General features: G+C 48.1%; 1 protein-coding gene across 1 annotated transcript; it reads right to left on the bottom strand.

Moving 5' to 3' along the window:
* Positions 1-737: 737 nt before the first annotated feature.
* Positions 738-5,660, bottom strand: LOC141154233 (U8 snoRNA-decapping enzyme-like). Its single transcript, XM_073639833.1, has 3 exons — positions 5,419-5,660; positions 3,132-3,404; positions 738-2,380 (listed from the first exon to the last, which is right to left on the bottom strand). The coding sequence occupies exons 1-3, from the start codon at positions 5,593-5,595 to the stop codon at positions 2,198-2,200; spliced, it is 633 nt and encodes a 210-aa protein (XP_073495934.1). The 5' UTR covers positions 5,596-5,660; the 3' UTR covers positions 738-2,197.
* Between the last annotated feature and the right edge of the window lie 16,166 nt (positions 5,661-21,826).

Here is a 21,826-nt window from a genome sequence, read left to right on the forward strand (position 1 = left end):
TAGAACAAAGCTGTCAGTTTTTCAATCTCATACATGTCCTTTAAGAGAGAGTACTATAATTACGCTTTTAGTAAAGTTTTGACAGGTCACAGAGACATCAGAAGGTGTAATCCACGGGGCAGGTCCAGGTTTATTCAGGCCCTTGGTTAACAGAGTCCCAGTGGCTTCAGCTTTGAGACTTTTTCTTACATAAATTCCTGTATTTTTGGCAAAAAATATTTTTTTGTGATTGGGCTGCGTTACAATATTCATACCGTTTGCCTTCTATAGCCTCTATGTTGCACTGTCTATTGCTGATGACAAATGAGTTAACCAAGAATCCATCAGTGAGCTCATTCTGATTTATAACCACAGACCACGTCAAAGTTGAAAACAAATAGCTGGTAAAACCAAAACTTTGAATGGAACCCAATTGCAAAAATATGTTGTTTTGTTTTTAATACTGGTATAATGAAGTATTCTGTACATTTTTAACATTTGTGTTTTAAAAAGAATTATCCAGAAAAAATAAATAAATAAGAGCTGAAAATGTGTTAAAAATTATAAAATAATTATTACTCAGACTCCATCCCAGTGGTATCCACAAGTTCTGTGGCATCAATGTCACACTCAATCAATCATTTGACCGCTGCAGCCAATCACTGATAGTAGCTCACTGATTGGAAAAGTAAAACATATTAAAAAGAATATAAAAATTAGGAAATTGCTTTTAGAAACGACAGATGTAATGCCACAGATAAGAGAGGAGAGGTTTTATTAGCTCTGGATATCCGTCACTTTACACATAGGCCGATGTCCGCAATAAAAAACACAAATTAAATCTCATTGAAAAAATTCTTAATTTTTGCCGATATTTATTTAAAGCGCAAACTCACAAAAGTCATCGTCTTACACCGACTATACATGGTGGGATGTTCTCCAAAAACAAAGAGGATATCAGCATTGCCAATGCTTTCTAATAAGAGGGGTACCTGACATGTTAAGGGGGGGCATTTAGAAGATGCCCATAAAGGGTTAACGAAAAGCAGAGAGACACATTTCTGCAGTCACGAAGACAACCACTGATGATAAGGGCGACGGGCGCACCTATGGATGCATTCGAGTGGCCATTTACCCGCCCATTAGGTCAGCTATTGTCAGTGGAATAATTTCATGGCATATAGCTACTGGCATAAAGAATAAAGGTTGTGTGATCAATCATGTGACATCATTTGTGGGGGTCTATATTAAAGGGGATGAACAGTGGGTATATATATTTTTTTACAGAAGCAGTGCTCATCTCCCCAGTCCCTGGTCCTCTTTTTCTGCTGTATCCCTGAAGTCTCCTCTTAGGACTTTGTGACCTGCTGCAGCTCTTCACTAGTGAATATTATCGCTGACCCCGGCAGCATCAGAGTGGGAGTCTAATGAGACTAATATTGACATTTTTTTTCTGTCCATTCAGAGACAACTACCCACCAGACAACCCCTTTAAGACTTTAAGAGCCCCCCACTTATAAACATCTCCACATTGAAACGACAAAACATAAAATTTAATATAAAAAATAAATCTGCTTAAATTAAAACAGATTTTGCATAATTGTCTTTTAAGTCTAAAAAAATAATAATGGGCTTTTAACAAAGAAACGGCGCCACTCTTTTCCAAAGGCTACAACTAGTATTACAGCTCAGTTCCATTCAATGCCAATGAGACTGAATTGCAATACCAGACTCTAAAATCTGCCGGACCCTGATCTAGTGGCCATGTCAGTAGTGCATGGTCTCCGAACCAGAGCCCTGTGACCCTCCTACTGGCATCCCCAGCACCTCTTCTGAGTTTTAGGCACGAGGCGATGTAATGATGTTGCAGAGCCTACTGGTCAGAAGAGGCGCTCGGGATGCCGCAGGTAGGAGGAGGCTCTGAGAGGTCTGGTCCAGTGGCTATGGACTTGGCCACTGGACCTGGATCCTGTGAATCTTTTTTTGCTCAATTATTAAATCTATTTGCGGAAAAAAAGTTAAATAAAATAAAAACTTTTTTTTTCTAACTTTAACCCCCCTGACAATCAGAACTGAAATGTATGTAATTTTTAAGAATTTCTGGGCAACTCATAATCTGCATTGCTGATAGCCGTACACTGGAGATATTCGGGAGATCGAGAATCTGACATCTTCTAGGACTGTAAACTAATCATTGGGTAATGTGACGAGACCATCACTAAGAGTTCTGACTGCTCCACATTGCATCTTGTATCTGGTCCTCCCGCAGCAGCCGCAGGCTCCGCAGCCCATACAGGAGCTGGCTCTTCGAATTCCCAATAAAGTTGTTGGAGAGAAAGGCTGGAAGACCTCCAAATCCATCCCGTAAAGTGTACAGGGGGACACGGACCAGACCCATCACCTGTGGGAAAGCAAACACAAATATTACCCAGGATCACAAAGGCGGCAAATATCACTCTCCGGTCACAGCTGATCAGTGTGGAATGCTAGGCTGGCTGCTGCCATTACATAATGGGGGAAAAAAACCCTGGGGGGGGGGGTACACCATACATAACTCATTCATCTGGAAGGTGTTCTTCAACCACCACCCCTATTAAATGCAAGCTAGGCTATAATAGGATTGGGCATGTTGAAATCCAACATGCCTGATCGAGGGACAGACGAGGGAAGTCTCCATGTTTTTGCATGGGCACTGATGGATTGTATTAGTAGGAATGAACCCTCCATTATAATGGGGCCAGGTATTTATAAATATTCTGTCCTTCCAATACCCGAATACCTTACTGGAGAAGCAGAGCACTAAGGGGTACAGAGGTAGTGGCACCCAAGCTCTGGTGGCTGACGGGGCCCGTATGCCCCTTTTGTTACATAGGAATATACCATTATAACGGTCACATAAATTCTTTAAACCCAGGAATTTTAAAGGAATTGTACAGGAGTAGAAAAAAGCATGGCTGCTGTCCTTTCTTCCAAAAGCAGCAGTGCACTTGTCCACAGGCTGTGTGCGGTGTTGCAGCTCAGCTCTATTTACTTCCATAGAGATGAGCAGCAATACCAGACACAACCCATAGACAGGTGTGGCGCTGTTTCTAGAAGAAAGCGGCCATGTTTTTCTAATCCGCTACAACACTTTACAGTAATGCCCGTCTCACCTCAAGCCCATGATCTTTGGCACATGCACCTTCTCTCTCGATGGCCTCCATTTCCTCCAGCTTCAGTTCCTTGGCGAAGAAGTGCGTGACCCCTTTCTGCGGGAGCTCTCGGGCCTGTGAACTACGATAATCTTTGTCGGTCACTTTCAAAGTGTCGAAGATGGAGCCGAGTTCCTCCGTCAGCTCCCGGTTGAGGCCTTCTTCCAGAGAAACGTCTCGCGCATCCACAAAACCACCAGGGAAACCAAAACGTCCATCAAAACGCATCATCATCTGTGAAGATAGAGGGGAAAAAGGGAAGAGTCACAAAGGGTCAAGTGATAAAATAATGGGGCTTTCCAGAAGCTTTGTATGCTTAAAAGGACTGTCCCATAAATATATCATAAAGGGCAGAGGGTCCTAGTGGAGAAACTGTTACTGAGCATGTGTGTCCTCTGCTGCACATGCTCAGTAACACTTCATTCACACAAGGGACTTTAGGACCCTAGTTCTTGCAATTGATGCAGGTCCCTGTAGACATCCACTTCTTCACCCTAACCCTAATATTACAAATCCCCCCTTTAACTCCTTGTAGATGTGGGACATCACTACGGAGTATGGAGTGAGCTCAGGAGTTATATGGGTGCTGGCTGTGTTATACAGCCAGCACCCGAGAGCAACATTTAGATCCCGAAGGGAGAGAGCAGTCACCTCTGACAACCATCGTTCCCCCAGATGGAGCAGGTGAGTAGTCGAGGGTCTACTGAAGGCGAACAGACTTTTTATCAAGTCACAGTCCCACCCAATAAAATATATATCAGAAAAAATTATGGAGCGCAACATGGCATCAATGAAACGACGGCTCATGCTGCAATAAAAAAACACTAATTTTCATGTTTTTTTTTTTTTTAAATTCGGCACTAGCTGTATAGAGGTGGGACCGGCGCTCCCGTTCTGCCCCCTAGCACTAGCTGTATAGAGGTGGGACCGGCGCTCCCGTTCTGCCCCCTAGCACTAGCTGTATAGAGGTGGGACCGGCGCTCCCGTTCTGCCCCCTAGCACTAGCTGTATAGAGGTGGGACCGGCGCTCCCATTCTGCCCCCTAGCACTAGCTGTATAGAGGTGGGACCAGCGATCCCGTTCTGCCCCCTAGCACTAGCTGTACAGAGGTGGGACCGGCGATCCCGTTCTGCCCCCTAGCACTAGCTGTACAGAGGTGGGACCGGCGATCCCGTTCTGCCCCCTAGCACTAGCTGTACAGAGGTGGGACCGGCGATCCCGTTCAGCCCCCTAGCACTAGCTGTACAGAGGTGGGACCGGCGCTCCCGTTCTGCCCCCTAGCACTAGCTGTACAGAGGTGGGACCGGCGCTCCCGTTCTGCCCCCTAGCACTAGCTGTACAGAGGTGGGACCAGCGCTCCCGTTCTGCCCCCTAGCACTAGCTGTACAGAGGTGGGACCGGCGCTCCCGTTCTGCCCCCTAGCACTAGCTGTACAGAGGTGGGATCGGCGCTCCCGTTCTGCCCCCTAGCACTAGCTGTATAGAGGTGGGATCGGCGCTCCCGTTCTGCCCCCTAGCACTAGCTGTATAGAGGTGGGATCGGCGCTCCCGTTCTGCCCCCTAGCACTAGCTGTATAGAGGTGGGATCGGCGCTCCCGTTCTGCCCCCTAGCACTAGCTGTATAGAGGTGGGACCGGCGCTCCCGTTCTGCCCCCTAGCACTAGCTGTATAGAGGTGGGACCGGCGCTCCCGTTGTGCCCCCTAGCACTAGCTGTACAGAGGTGGGACCGGCGCTCCCGTTCTGCCCCCTAGCACTAGCTGTACAGAGGTGGGACCGGCGCTCCCGTTGTGCCCCCTAGCACTAGCTGTACAGAGGTGGGACCGGCGCTCCCGTTCTGCCCCCTAGCACTAGCTGTATAGAGGTGGGACCGGCGCTCCCGTTCTGCCCCCTACATCAAAGGTCACTTGTCCAGCAAAGTGAACGTGACAAACACAAAACCTAAGAAATACAACTGTCAGACTTGCGATTTAATTTTCTCTCCCAATGTCGCCCCATTTGGGTTCTTTTTTTTCCGCTCAGCCGTTATATAGAGAGATAAAAGGCGACGGTCATTCAAAATTATAACGTTTTCTCCTAAAAACATAATGGAGGAACAAAAAAAAAAAGGTTTATAATCTTTGGCGACACGAAACTGGCATAAAACCGCGGATTTGTCGCATGGTGTGACCAGAGCTTTATGCCGGAGTGTATATGGTAAGAATAGCCGCCCAGCAGCGCCCTGAGGACATGGCCGGACCCAGTATCTCACCAGTACAACGTATCGGATGGGGACCCGGTCAAAGAGCTTGGCGGAGGAGGGGGCGTAGAGCATGACGTGGCAGGCGTGTCTGTAGCCCTCCAGCTGCAGGGCCTCCTCCCGGGACACATTGCGGGGCCGCGGCCGATCGTCTGCAGCCGCTCGGATCTGCTGCCCGGCCTTAGCCATGATCCACACTACATGCTATGCGCTAAAGGACCTGTGATGATGTCATGATCATGTGACCAGTCATGTGAGTGGGAGGAGCCAGACCCTGAGCTGCTGCTAGAGCCGAGCGTGCGATACAAGAGCGACAGAGCCGAGCGTGCGATACAGGTGCGGCAGAGCCGAGCGTGCGATACAAGAGCGGCAGAGCCGAGCGTGCGATACAAGAGCGACAGAGCCGAGCGTGCGATACAAGAGCGACAGAGCCGAGCGTGCGATACAAGAGCGGCAGAGCCGAGCGTGCGATACAAGAGCGACAGAGCCGAGCGTGCGATACAAGAGCGACAGAGCCGAGCGTGCGATACAAGAGCGACAGAGCCGAGCGTGCGATACAAGAGCGGCAGAGCCGAGCGTGCGATACAAGAACGGCAGAGCCGAGCGTGCGATACAAGAGCGACAGAGCCGAGCGTGCGATACAAGAACGGAAGAGCCGAGCGTGCGATACAAGAGCGACAGAGCCGAGCGTGCGATACAAGAGCGACAGAGCCGAGCGTGCGATACAAGAGCGACAGAGCCGAGCGTGCGATACAAGAGCGACAGAGCCGAGCGTGCGATACAAGAACGGCAGAGCCGAGCGTGCGATACAAGAACGGCAGAGCCGAGCGTGCGATACAAGAGCGGCAGAGCCGAGCGTGCGATACAAGAGCGACAGAGCCGAGCGTGCGATACAAGAGCGACAGAGCCGAGCGTGCGATACAAGAGCGACAGAGCCGAGCGTGCGATACAAGAACGGCAGAGCCGAGCGTGCGATACAAGAACGGCAGAGCCGAGCGTGCGATACAAGAGCGGCAGAGCCGAGCGTGCGATACAAGAGCGGCAGAGCCGAGCGTGCGATACAAGAGCGACAGAGCCGAGCGTGCGATACAAGAGCGACAGAGCCGAGCGTGCGATACAGGTGCGGCAGAGCCGAGCGTGCGATACAAGAGCGACAGAGCCGAGCGTGCGATACAAGAGCGACAGAGCCGAGCGTGCGATACAAGAGCGACAGAGCCGAGCGTGCGATACAAGAGCGACAGAGCCGAGCGTGCGATACAAGAGCGGCAGAGCCGAGCGTGCGATACAAGAGCGGCAGAGCCGAGCGTGCGATACAAGAGCGACAGAGCCGAGCGTGCGATACAAGAGCGACAGAGCCGAGCGTGCGATACAGGTGCGGCAGAGCCGAGCGTGCGATACAAGAGCGACAGAGCCGAGCGTGCGATACAAGAGCGACAGAGCCGAGCGTGCGATACAAGAGCGGAAGAGCCGAGCGTGCGATACAAGAGCGACAGAGCCGAGCGTGCGATACAAGAGCGGCAGAGCCGAGCGTGCGATACAAGAGCGACAGAGCCGAGCGTGCGATACAGGTGCGGCAGAGCCGAGCGTGCGATACAAGAGCGGCAGAGCCGAGCGTGCGATACAAGAGCGGCAGAGCCGAGCGTGCGATACAAGAGCGACAGAGCCGAGCGTGCGATACAAGAACGGCAGAGCCGAGCGTGCGATACAAGAACGGCAGAGCCGAGCGTGCGATACAAGAGCGGCAGAGCCGAGCGTGCGATACAAGAGCGGCAGAGCCGAGCGTGCGATACAAGAGCGGCAGAGCCGAGCGTGCGATACAAGAGCGGCAGAGCCGAGCGTGCGATACAAGAGCGGCAGAGCCGAGCGTGCGATACAAGAGCGGCAGAGCCGAGCGTGCGATACAAGAGCGGCAGAGCCGAGCGTGCGATACAAGAGCGACAGAGCCGAGCGTGCGATACAAGAGCGACAGAGCCGAGCGTGCGATACAGGTGCGGCAGAGCCGAGCGTGCGATACAAGAGCGGAAGAGCCGAGCGTGCGATACAAGAGCGACAGAGCCGAGCGTGCGATACAGGTGCGGCAGAGCCGAGCGTGCGATACAAGAGCGACAGAGCCGAGCGTGCGATACAGGTGCGGAAGAGCCGAGCGTGCGATACAAGAGCGGAAGAGCCGAGGGTGCGATACAAGAGCGGAAGAGCCGAGGGTGCGATACAAGAGCGGCAGAGCCGAGCGTGCGATACAAGAGCGGCAGAGCCGAGCGTGCGATACAAGAGCGGCAGAGCCGAGCGTGCGATACAAGAGCGGCAGAGCCGAGCGTGCGATACAAGAGCGGCAGAGCCGAGCGTGCGATACAAGAGCGGCAGAGCCGAGCGTGCGATACAAGAGCGGCAGAGCCGAGCGTGCGATACAAGAGCGGCAGAGCCGAGCGTGCGATACAAGAGCGGCAGAGCTGAGCGTGTAATATAAGAGTGTGCAGCAGAGCCAAGCGTGCGATACAAGAGCAGTACAAGAGCGGCAGAGCCGAGCGTGCGATACAAGAGCGGCAGAGCCGAGCGTGTAATATAACAGTGTGCAGCAGAGCCGAGCGTGCGATACAAGAGCAGCAGAGCCGAGCGTGTGATACAAGAGCAGCAGAGCCGAGCGTGTAATATAAGAGTGTGCAGCAGAGCCGAGCGTGTGATACAAGAACAGTAGAGCCGAGCGTGCGATACAAGAGCAGCAGGGCCGAGCGTGTGATACAAGAGCAGTACAAGAGCGGCAGAGCCGAGCGTGCGATATAAGCGCAGCAGAGCCGAGCGTGTGATACAAGAGCGGCAGAGCCGAGCGTGTGATACAAGAGCGGCAGAGCCGAGCGTGTGATACAAGAGCGGCAGAGCCGAGCGTGTAATATAACAGTGTGCAGCAGAGCCGAGCGTGCGATACAAGAGCAGCAGAGCCGAGCGTGTGATACAAGAGCAGCAGAGCCGAGCGTGTAATATAAGAGTGTGCAGCAGAGCCGAGCGTGTGATACAAGAACAGTAGAGCCGAGCGTGCGATACAAGAGCAGCAGGGCCGAGCGTGTGATACAAGAGCAGTACAAGAGCGGCAGAGCCGAGCGTGCGATATAAGCGCAGCAGAGCCGAGCGTGCGATACAAGAGCGGCAGAGCCGAGCGTGCGATACAAGAGCGGCAGAGCCGAGCGTGTGATACAAGAGCGGCAGAGCCGAGCGTGTAATATAACAGTGTGCAGCAGAGCCGAGCGTGCGATACAAGAGCAGCAGAGCCGAGCGTGTGATACAAGAGCAGCAGAGCCGAGCGTGTAATATAAGAGTGTGCAGCAGAGCCGAGCGTGTGATACAAGAACAGTAGAGCCGAGCGTGCGATACAAGAGCAGCAGGGCCGAGCGTGTGATACAAGAGCAGTACAAGAGCGGCAGAGCCGAGCGTGCGATACAAGAGCAGCAGAGCCGAGCGTGCGATACAAGAGCAGCAGAGCCGAGCGTGTGATACAAGAGCAGCAGAGCCGAGCGTGTGATACAAGAACAGCAGAGCCGAGCGTGTGATACAAGAACAGCAGAGCCGAGCGTGTGATACAAGAACAGCAGAGCCGAGCGTGTGATACAAGAACAGCAGAGCCGAGCGTGTGATACAAGAACAGCAGAGCCGAGCGTGCGATACAAGAGTGTGCAGCAGAGGCGAGCGTGCGATACAAGAGCAGCAGAGCCGAGCGTGTGATACAAGAGCGGCAGAGCCGAGCGTGCGATATAAGCGCAGCAGAGCCGAGCGTGCGATACAAGAACAGAGCCGAGTGTGTGATACAAGAGCAGCAGAGCCGAGCGTGTGATACAAGAGCAGCAGAGCCGAGCGTGTGATACAAGAGCAGCAGAGCCGAGCGTGTGATACAAGAGCAGCAGAGCCGAGCGTGTAATATAAGAGTGTGCAGCAGAGCCGAGCGTGCGATACAAGAGCAGCAGAGCCGAGCGTGCGATACAAGAGCAGTACAAGAGCGGCAGAGCCGAGCGTGCGATATAAGCACAGCAGAGCTGAGCGTGTGATACAAGAGCAGCAGAGCCGAGCGTGTGATACAAGAGCAGTACAAGAGCGGCAGAGCCGAGCGTGCGATATAAGCACAGCAGAGCTGAGCGTGTGATACAAGAGCAGCAGAGCCGAGCGTGTGATACAAGAGCAGTACAAGAGCGGCAGAGCCGAGCGTGCGATATAAGTGTGTCACCCCAGGCCTGGATGCCACAAACTTGTAAGGCTGTGTCTGAGAGCAGGAGGGAGGTTCTCTTGTCATGGACCATTTGCATGCAGCACCTCCTATCCCAGGCCAGTAGGGGGAGCAGGCTGCCCCTATAAAAACTGGTACTGAGGGCAGGGTTAGAGAGACCAGGACCCACTTCTGAAGTATCCAGAAGGGTTCCCAGAAGAGAGGGACAGGTCAGCCGCAGCTGAGGAGTCCAGGAGGCATAGGAGGAACACCAAGCCAGGGACAGAGGCGACGAGAGCCGGTCCTGGCAGAGAGAAACTACATACTGGACACTGGGGCCGAGGCTGTCAGGGTTGCAAGCCCTGCAGCAGATAACCAACCCGTGAGGGATTTCAGGTCCCTTGGCCAAGAAGCCTGGAGGTTCCGCCACACAGAGGGATCGGTACAGCACGGAGAAGCTACAGGTACCTAAGGCCCGAGTCGCAAGCCATACAGGCGTAGTACACGGTAAGCTCAGGGACGTGGGCTATCATACCACTAAAGGGGGAGATAGTCAGCAAGGGCAGAAAGAGAACGGTAGGCCTACCCACTCACCCTGACCAGCGGAGCTCGCCTGAATGCCCTCAGACACCCAGGTCCATTCCTACCCTGTACTCCTGTTGGGTCCATCATAAGATCAGTAAAAGACCCTGGACTGCATTATTGGACTCTGTGGTTACTGCTGCGCCTGCACCATCACCCCCAGCATCCTATTACACTGCCCTGAGGCAACACTCCTCCCGTGGGGAGTTGTACTATTCCCTGCTGCATCCCCAACACCAGCCTCAGCGGTCTGCCTTGCAGCGGCGGTCCTCCCTGACCGCAATCCACGGGTGACGTAGTCGGACATTACCTACAGCACATCATAGACTGCCACTGGTCTGACCACCCTGAGCCACGGGACCGGGTCGCCACTACTACTCCCAGCATTGCCCTGAAGACCGGTCCCGAGTGCCCCACGGCCCAGGGGGCGAGTCATAAGCGCAGCAGAGCCGAGCGTGCGATACAAGAACAGCAGAGCCGAGCGTGCGATACAAGAGCGGCAGATCCGAGCGTGCGATACAAGAGCAGCAGAGCCGAGCATGTGATACAAGAGCGGCAGAGCCGAGCGTGTGATACAAGAGCAGTACAAGAGCAGCAGAGCCGAGCGTGTGATACAAGAGAGTGCGGCAGAGCCGAGCGTGCGTTACAAGAGAGTGCGGCAGAGCCGAGCGTGTGATACAAGAGCAGCAGAGCAGAGCGTTCGATACAAGAGAGTGCGGCAGAGCCGAGCATGCGATACTAGTGTTGAGTGTCTATTTCTTACACATTCCTCACATGTAATAAAACTGTCAAACAGTTGCAAATCATGCACACGGAGGATTCAACCATATCACCGAGCAGCTGTAAATACTCGGAGCTCGGCCCGAGTGTACTCGGAACAGAACATACTCGCTCAACACTATGTAATGCAAGAGCGGGCGGCAGAGCCGAGCGTGTACTGCAAGAGCGGGCGGCAGAGCCGAGCGTGTGCTGCAAGAGCGGGCGGCAGAGCCGAGCATGTGCTGCAAGAGCGGGCGGCAGAGCCGAGCATGTGCTGCAAGAGCGGGCGGCAGAGCCGAGCGTGTGCTGCAAGAGCGGGTGGCAGAGCCAAGCGTGTGCTGCAAGAGCGGGCGGCAGAGCCGAGCGTGTGCAAGGTTACATTCACACGTGTGACACGTCCGTGTGCTGTTAGTTTGCTGTGAATCGCAGGTAAGTTATATACAGGTAATTAGATGGATGTTGCGCTCCCGCACTGCGATCTGTGTCTGCTGTGACTGCAGCCCCATCCCCACTGTGCGGCAGCCAGCGTTACTTTATATGTTATACATACAGCACCACCTACTGGTCAGTGTCGGGATAGATTTCTATAGATCTGCAGGAGCCAGAGATGGAAACTTCCCTTGAAAATAATGTGATCTAACAGAATTTGAAGATATTTTTCAATTTCTAGACTTCTTGGTTTCCTCTCTGTACTACATAAAAAAAGAGACCCACACTCTTTGGTCACGTGTACATGTAACATCGCAATGCACGAGAGCAACAGACCCGCACATTAATCTAAAGATACAGTCTTGGCAGAAAAGTGTTGGCATCCTTGAAATTGTTCCAGGAAGTGAATATTTCTTCCAGAAAATTATTGCAATCACACCTGTTTTGTTATACACATGTTTATTTCCTTTGTGTGTATTGGAACAATAGAAAAAAAAAAGCAGGAAAAAAGTCAAATTGGACATAATTTCACACAAAACCCCAAAAATGGGTCAGACAAACTTGTTGGAAAAACAACTTTGTTTCAAGCATGTGATGCTCGTTCACACTCATGTGTGTCAAGTAACAGGTGTGGGCAATATGAAAATCACACCTGTCTGTATGTGACACACTAAGCATGGAGAACATAAAAAGGAGAAGAGAACTGTCTGAGGAGTGGAGAACCAAATTGCTGAGAAATATCAACAATCTAAAGTTTACAAGTCCATCTCCAGAGATCTTGATGTTCCTTTGTCCACGGTGCACATCATAATCAAGAAGTTTACAACCCATGGCATTGTAGCTAAACTCCCTGGACGTGGACCGCAGAGAAAAATTGATGAAAGGTTGCAAAGAAGAATAGTCTGGATGGTGGATTAGCAGCCCCAATCAAGTACCAAAGAAATTCAAGCTGTCCTGCAGGCTCAGGGTGCATCAGTGTCAGCACGAACTATCCGTCCACATTTGAATGAAATTAAACACTATGGCAGGAGACCCAGGAGGACCCCACTGCTGACAAAGAGGCATAAAAAATTTAGACTGCGGTTTGCCAAAATGTACGTGAGCAAGCCAAAATCCTTCTGGGAAAGAGTCTTGTGGACAGATGAGACCAAGATAGAGCTTATTGGTAAAGGACATCATTCTACTGTTTACCGAAAACGGAATGAGGCCTGCAAAGAAAAGAACACAGTACCTACAGTCAAATATGGTGGAGGTCAAATGTTTTGGGGTTGTTTTGCTGCCTCTGACTGTCATGCAAGGTGTGGGAAAGACTAAGTGCAACACGAAGGGAAGAGGGGGAGGAAGCCCAAACACTAAGGAAAGGTGGAGTGGAGACCCCTAGGCAGATCAAATATCACCCTGCCTACCCTACCATCCCTAAATAGGTTCCACATCTATCGCCGAGCAGGACCTTAAACCCTGGGTGAACCTAGAGCTTGGCCCTAGATAAGGAGGGGGAGGGGTGAGCACTGGTCAGATCCCACTACAAACTAAAGACAACAAGGTAGACAAAGGGGATCAACTTAGCTTTAGCAGCCACCAGAGGAGTAACTCCAACTGTCCTCCAAGGGCACCAGAGAAGACGCTAGCCGACTGCTAGTGCTCCAATCATACACAAAAGAACATTGAAGTATCACCGGCGATTTCCTGGAGCAAACTGTGTTTTTAACTCAGGTGTGTGTCAATCAGCAGCAGGAGGGAGGTCACCGCTGGGTCCTAAAGGCAGAAGGATTAAGAAGGCATCTGTAATGCCAAGCGTAGTGACTAGGGTTGAGCGAGCATGTTCTGTCCGAGTATGCTCGGGCCGAGCTCCAAATATTTATAGCTGCTTGGTGATATGGTTGAATCACTCCCGTGTGCATGATTTGCAACTGTTTGACAGTTTTAATACATGTGAGGAATGTCTATTTCTTACACATTCCTCACATGTAATAAAACTGTCAAACAGTTGCAAATCATGCACACGGGAGGGATTCAACCATATCACCGAGCAGCTGTAAATACTCGGAGCTCGGCCCGAGCATACTCGGCGAAAGGGTTAATAGAACATACTCTCTCAACACTAGTAGTGACCTTCTACAGCTAGATCCAGAGCGACAGTCTATTACACCTGACACACCCGTGACACTGGCACTGGCTGCCTTGACTGTGTGCAAGGTACCTTGAAATCTGAAGATTACCAAAGGATTTTGGTTTGCAATGTAGTGCCCAGTGCCAGAAAGCTGGGTTTGCGTCCTAGGTCATGGGTCTTCCAGCAGAACAATGACCCAAACATACTTCAAGAAGCCCCCAGAAATGGATGGAAACAAAGCGCTGGAGAGTTCTGAAGTGGCAGCAATGAGTCCAGATCTAAATCCCATTGATCACCTGTGGAGAGATCTTAAAATTGTTGTTGGGAGAAGACGTCTTCACATGAGAGACCTGGAGCAATTTTCAAAAGAAGAGTCCAAGATCCCATCTGAGAGGTGTAAGAAGCTGATGGTTGTAGGAAGCGATTGCAGTTAATTATCCCAAAGGGTGTGCAACCAGATATCAAGTGGAAGGTGGCAATAATTTTGTCCGGCTTATTTTTGGGGTTTTGTGTGAAATTATGTCCAATTTGCCTTTTTCTATGTTTTGTGATAATATTCTGGGAGAAATACTTAATTTTCTGGAACAATGTCAAGGGCGCCAACACGTTTGGACACAACTGTATAGCAGAGCCCCGGGGTCACAGTGAGCACCCCGGGGTGTTCCTGTGATCCGACCTACTAGTATGGCACATAGATGGTGAAAGCACAGGAGCTGTACCAGCGCCATTACTTGTGGATGCCGGCTGTGTTATGGCGCTGACACCCCTCTCTAGTGGCCTGACTCAGACAATGTTGGCCTTTGCGCTAGTTCACATGGGCGATTTTGCACACAGACTTCAGATCCAAGTGGATAGAAAAATAATATATTGCGGTGTGCTTTAGTCTGGTCCAATTTACAGATCTAACAGAACTAGTGCAAGTAAATGTAGCCGGCTCCTGCACTCATCCACTATGCAATCTGCAGGCTTGACCGGCCCATGTGAACGTGGCCTTATTCAGAAGTCCGTCCTTCATATTATAATCTATAGGACGGCTCATGTGTCAGGGGGAGGGGGTTAGCCTGGACCGATTGTCCATAAGAAGAGAAAATAGGGAGACGTGTCCATGTTTTATCTGATTTGCATAGGAGTCTACCCCGTTAAAGTGAATGGGGATCTGATAGAGGATGAGCAGTGCGTGTCACCTGAGCGGTGTGCATTTTTTACTGTTTAATGAGAAATATATACACTGCTCAAAAAAATAAAGGGAACACTTAAACAACAGAATATAACTCCAAGTAAATCAAACTTCTGTGAAATCAAACTGTCCACTTAGGAAGCAACACTGATTGACAATCAATTTCACATGCTGTTGTGCAAATGGAATAGAGAATAGATGGAAATTATTGGCAATTATCAAGACCCCCTCAATAAAGGAGTGGTTCTGCAGGTGGGGACCACAGACCACATCTCAGTACCAATGCTTTCTGGCTGATGTTTTGGTCACTTTTGAATGTTGGTTGTGCTTTCACACTAATATTGTTTTTGACAGTATTAAAGGTTCGTCTTTTGAGCCAAACAATATTGTTATAGTGCCGGCAACGTCTAATGTCCCTGATGAAACCACTTCCCATAACAAGGGTCCTGATATCAGTATAGAACAGGTCATTGCCCAAATTCACTTAATTACTGAGGAAAGGAGGAAATCCTCTTCTTTTACACTCCCCGTGTATGCGGCATCTGATACTTCCCTATCCCTTTCACCTGCTAGGGAAGACCCTCCAATTGGAGAATTACTGGACTTCTCTATACATGAAAATATTGACCTCAGCAATACCCCTTCTGAGACCGAGATCGCGGGACCCTCTACCAGGGAGCATACTGTCGATACGGTCGATAATCCTACACAGGGGCAGCTTGCTCAGTGCCTTTTTTACCCTCAGCACTGCCCATAAAAGGAAGGGTAGATCATTTTTTTCAAAAAAAGACCATAAAAAGAAAAAAATCCGAAGAGGGTGTAGAGGAGGAAAAAGGAAAAAAGAAAGAAAAAATAGATCCAAGGAGATAGATAAGACCATGGACTTTGGAAACATTTTTAATTTGTCCTCATATTCACTCACACATGATGAAAAACTCATTTTAAGTAAAGGTCTTTCCTTCTGTCCCACTAACACTCCCAAAGACTTTGATTTATTTTTAGACACTCAAGTCTTTATAAGGAAATTAACCCTTAAAAGACACTTTGCGATAAAAACTGCAATAGCTTCTGATAAAAATATGAATTTAAAAAAGGAAAGTGAAATTGAAGAAGGCTTACATCTAGATTTAAGGGGAAAATCACATTTTTATCCTCTAGACAGTAAAACACACCATCTAAGTACCTTTAGTGATCTTTTGATTAATCAGTTCAAAAGGATTCATGATAAACCTTTTGTTCTAAAAAGCAATAAAGTAAACATTTCAAAAAAAGAAAAAATGGCTATTAAATCTCTCAGGGAGAATAAGGACAGCATTATTCGTTCAGCAGACAGAGGGGGGGTATTGTTATACAGGATTACGATGATTATGACAAAGAAGCCCACAATATTTTGTCAGATACTAAATACTATAAAAATATTTATATTGATCCCTCCTTTGATTTAATTAAGGAATATACTACAAGAATCAACCAGGCCTTTGCTAACAAGAGCATTAATGAAACAGAGAAAAAAATTCCTGACTATTAGGAGTCCCAATACCCCCTTTTTTTTACCATCTACCCAAATTACATAAAAATCAAAAAAATCCCCCTGGTAGACCCATTATTTCAAGTATTGGCTCGCTAACGAGTAAATTGTCCGAATACATTGATAAAATTATGAAAATACATGTATTGCATTTGGATAGCTTCCTTAGGGACTCCGCACATTTGATTAATTTAATAAAAGAGATCAAATGGAAAAATACTTATACTTTCATCACTTTAGATGTAGCAGCTTTATATTCAAATATAGAACACACAATTGGTCTGGCGGCTTTTAGGCACTTCTTAGATTTAGATAATAGGCTTACGGTTACACAAAGGGATTTTTTATCTGAAGGGTTGTCGTCTATATTGAACAATAATTATTTCACCTTTAGGCTGAGTTCACACGATGCGTATTTAATGCGTTTCCGCTGCGTTTTTGCAGTTGCGGAAACGCATGGTAGAAGGGCAGCAATGTTCCCCAATTGAAATCCGCATGTGCTGTGCCCATGACGCGGATTTTTCCGCAGCGTAAACGCTGCGCTCAAAAATCCGCAGCATGTCAATTTTGCGGAAACGCGACGTTTTTGGCGCCATTGACTTGCATTAGACCGCATGGAATCCGCATCACTGTATATGTTGATGCGCTTTTCATGCGGTCTAATGTGCGGATGGTACCCGGGTGTGGAGGAGAGGACTCTCATCCAGACCCAGGTACCATTAAAAAAAAAAGAATAAAATAAAAAATATATATATTCTCACCTTCTGACGGCCCGCGCAGCGCTCCTGCTTGGTTCCCGGCACTTCGCGGTTGAATGAAGAAGGACCTTCGCTGACGTCAGAGTCATGTGACGGGTCACGTGACGCTGACGTCGGCAGGTCCTTCAGTCTTCACTGCCGGTACCGTGCGAAGCAGGACACCGGGGACTATCAGAGGGTAAAGTATATATTTATTTTTTATTTTTTGACATTCACACACTATATAAATCCATGCCGGCTGCATGGATTTATATAGTGTGACCAAGTTGTCACAAGCACTTTCCAAGTGATGCTAAAATCGCTTGGAAAGTGCTTGACAACCCGCATGCGGAAATGCAAGTGAAGAACGCTTCACATCCGCATGTCCCTGGCAGGAAACCGCATGTACAATCCACATGTACTATCCGCATGTACAATCCGCATGCGTTTTTTCCTGCCAGGGAGATGCAGAAATGCTCAGGAAAAAATCCGGAGCATTTCTGCATCGTGTGCACATACCCTTAGAGATAAAATGTATCATCAGGTATTAGGTACAGCGATGGGGTCAAAAATAGCACCTACATACGCTAATCTTTTTATGGGTCTCTTCGAAAAAATATATATCTATAACTCCCCTTTTTTTGAGAACATCATATTTTATAAATGGTACATTGATGACTTGATTATTATTTGTGATGCTGAACTTGTTGGTCCGGCTGAGTTTCTAAATCATTTGAATGGAAACGTTTGAGGTCTCTCTTTTACACCCTTTGTTAATCCTGATACTATCAATTTTTTGGATCTCACATTATTTTTAATAGGAGAGAATATCTGCACAAAAACATACTTTAAAGATGTTGACACAAATAGCTACATTAATTTTAAAAGCGGCCATTACTCTAAATGGCTAAAAAATATTCCTAGAAACCAATTCTATAGGATTAGAAAGAATTGTACTCACAAAGATGACTTTATAGTACAATCTAGCACTCTTGCTAACAGGTTTAAAAACCAGGGATACCCCGGTAATCTTATTAAAAAACCATATCTGGAGGCTTTAAATATAGAAAATAGGGATAGTCTATTGATAGCTAAAGAAAAAACTAAAAATACCAAGGAGAGTAATTATTCCTTGAATTTCAATACTTCCTACAACAAATCTCATAGACAAATACAAAAAATACTAGAAGATAATTGGAAAATTCTTCTAGATGATCCCGTACTGAAAAAGATCTTGCCTAAAAAACAGGGTATTACTTTTAGGCGTGCCCCCACACTAAGAAATATCATAGCTCCGAGTAGGATAAGGAATACGACAAAGAACAACTGTATGACTCCTATAACATCCTGTAAAGGGGTCTTTAAATGTGGCAACAAAAATTGTCTATGTTGTAAAAGTATTACACATGGTCTTACTCACTTTCAATCAAAGACTAATATGGAGATTTTTGAGATCAATAAATATCTCACCTGCAATTCTACTTTTGTTATCTATCTAATAGAATACAGTTGTAATAAACAATATGTGCGGAGAACGATACAGCCCCTCCACCTACGCCTCAACTCCCATAGGCATAATGTTCTTAAAGGGTTTCTTAAACAAGGTCTTTCTAGACATTGCACAATGGTGCATAATAAAGATTTTTTAAGTCTAAAGATCAGCCCTATTGATCAAATTCCCGAGAATTATCCCAATAGACTCCAAGAACTAAACAGAAAGGAAATTTATTGGATTTACAGACTGAATACTCTTAAGCCCTTTGGTCTGAATGATGTCTCTGAAGTTTTTTTTATAGTTAATATTGTTTTTTATATATACACACATAAATCTGTGTTTTTACATTTATCATAGTTTTTACTGACACACATATCGTGCTCCTCTAAAATCCTGCGCGCTATTATAAATATTCCCTCTTTTATGGTTTCCTTTTTGGAGCAGTACAACTCGAACCCACATCGTAGCGCTCTGCTGGTTGCTACAATCACACACCTCTCTCCTTCTACGCCACCGCACGTCAGGTGATTCACTACCTGTCCGTGTATCTCCTTTATCTGTGCCGCAGCCTTTGCACTACATCGCAGTTTTTTCTTTGGGTCCTATTACTACACACTAGGTCTCTATGTCACTACATGATATATGTCAGATAACCTGTTCCTTGTACCATTCCTCCGTTGATAGAGGTTATTACAGGCTATTTTTTACATGAGGGTACTTTTTATTTTGTTCCTTCGTTTCCCATCTCCCTTTATGGAATGACAGCTGATGGGTGTATTCTCATTAGAGATTTTAATGTTATATATATATTTATATTGTTCTTACCTAATGTGAACGCTTACTTATTAGTAAGTAATATTCCTTTCATGTATTTACTCCATTTGACTGATACATTTGACTATTCTGTATATTGATTATTTATACATCTCTACACTACATTATTTGTAATACGTGTCTTAATACAGGTTTTCTATACTCACTTTTTATATTGGTGACACTCATTGATAAAGTTTTGTTGAAGGTTTTTGCACACGGCCTCAGGTGCAAAGGTTATGTTGTTTTTTTTTCTGCTCCTCCTTTTTGAACACACTTTTTTTTCTTTTTTTTTTCACTTTATGTCTGTATATAAATGGAGTGTTTCAGTGCATGCATTGATATATCTGTTGGAGCCCTGATGAAGGGGTGTGGAACACCCAGAAACGCGTAGGCATTTACCAATAAACAAGGATTTTATTATATGTTCCTGATTTGAGGATTTTTCAGCGGCGCGGACGTATATCTCTACCTTCACCACCTTTGGATTCACACTCGTGGTAGCATGAGATGGACTCTACAACCCACAGAAGTTGCTCAGGTAGTGCAGCTCATCCAGGATGGCACATCAATGCGAGCTGTGGCAAGAAGGTTTGCTGTGTCTGTCAGCGTAGTGTCCAGAGGCTGGAGGCGCTACCAGGAGACAGGCCAGTACACCAGGAGACGTGGAGGGGGCCATAGGAGGGCAACAACCCAGCAGCAGGACCGCTACCTCCGCCTTTGTGCAAGGAGGAACAGGAGGAGCACTACCAGAGCACTGCAAAATGACCTCCAGCAGGTCACAAATGTGCATGTGTCTGCACAAACGGTTAGAAACCGACTCCATGAGGGTGGTATGAGGGCCCGACATCCACAGATGGGGGATGTGCTCACAGCCCAACACCGTGCAGGACGCTTGGCATTTGCCAAGTCGCCACTGGCGCCCTGTGCTCTTCACAGATGAAAGCAGGTTCACACTGAGCACATGTGACAGACGTGACAGAGTCTGGAGACGCTGTGGAGAGCGATCTGCTGCCTGCAACATCCTTCAGCATGACCGGTTTGGCAGTGGGTCAGTAATGGTGTGGGGTGGCATTTCTTTGGAGGTCCGCACAGTCCTCCATGTGCTCGCCAGAGGTAGCCTGACTGCCATTAGGTACCGAGATGAGATCCCCAGACCACTTGTGAGACCATATGCTGGTGCGGTTGGCCCTGGGTTCCTCCTAATGCAGGACAATGCCAGACCTCATGTGGCTGGAGTGTGTCAGCAGTTCCTGCAAGATGAAGGCATTAAAGCTATGGACTGGCCCGCCCGTTCCCTGTATCCGATTGAGCACATCTGGGACATCATGTCTCGCTCCATCCACCAACGTCACGTCGCACCACAGACTGTCCAGGAGTTGGCGGTTGCTTTAGTCCAGGTCTGGGAGGAGATCCCACAGGAGACCATCCGCAACCTCATCAGGAGCATGCCCAGGCATTGTAGGGAGGTCATACAGGCACGTGGAGGCCACACACAATACTGAGCCTCATCAGGAGCATGCCCAGGCGTTGTAGGGAGGTCATACAGGCACGTGGAGGCCACACACAATACTCAGCCTCATTTTGACTGGTTTTAAGGACATTAGATCAAAGTTGGATCAGCCTGTAGTGTGTTTTTCCACTTTAATTTTGGAGGTGACTCCAAATCCAGGCCTCCATTGGTTAATAAATGTGATTTTCATTGATGATTTTTGTGTGATTTTGTTGTCAGCACATTCAACTTTGTACAGAGCAAAGTATTCAATGAGAATATTTCATTCATTCAGATCTATGATGTTATTTGAGTGTTCCCTTTATTTTTTTGACCAGTGTATATTTTTTCATTTGCATGAGAAAAACAGATGCCGCACTGATGGCAAAAACTGACACATGAGTGAAAATCGGATCCAACTGTATCGCAAAAAAATACCATGACGTCTAAATGAGGCTTTAAAGTGAAGCTGTTCATGCTACCCAAACTACAGCCAGCATGACTAAGAGACATTGCAGCCAGGTATCATTTAATGCCGCAGTGTTTGTAAGACCAGCCAGCGACTATAGGGATATATGAGAATGGTCCTGTGCCGACCCTGGACGGCTCCTCCGCACTCCATTTGATTGACAGGTCTGAGCCCATATGTGTACGTAGGTACAAAACAGTCCATCATGGGAGAAATGTGCAGAGTAAAGATACTGGCGACTGTGTGTCTGGGCAGTTAATGGCCACAGTTTTTGTAAGACCAGCCAGTGACTATAGGGCTATACGAAAATGGTCCTGTGCCGACCCTGGACGGCTCCTTCCCACTCCATGTGATTGACAGGTCTGAGCCTATGTGTGTACGTAGGTAGAAAACAGTCATGGGAGAAATGTGCAGAGTAAAGATACTGGTGATTGTGTGTCTGGACGGTCAATGGCCATTGCACAAATGTTTTTGGTCGGCGTTAAATTTCAGCCTAAAGGGGTTTTCCAACCATATTTTCACCAATCCCCCTGCAGCCATTGTGCCGTCTCTTTCTCGGTCTCCTCGAGTTCTGATGATGCATTGACACAATAAAGGCCAGTGACTGGCTGCAGCGGTCATGTCATATCAGCACATCGTAGCA

The sequence above is a fragment of the Phyllobates terribilis genome, unplaced genomic scaffold (assembly GCF_046119375.1).
Source record: "Phyllobates terribilis strain yellow unplaced genomic scaffold, ASM4611937v1 Scaffold_7__3_contigs__length_470593459, whole genome shotgun sequence".
Classification (NCBI taxonomy): Eukaryota; Metazoa; Chordata; class Amphibia; order Anura; family Dendrobatidae; genus Phyllobates; species Phyllobates terribilis.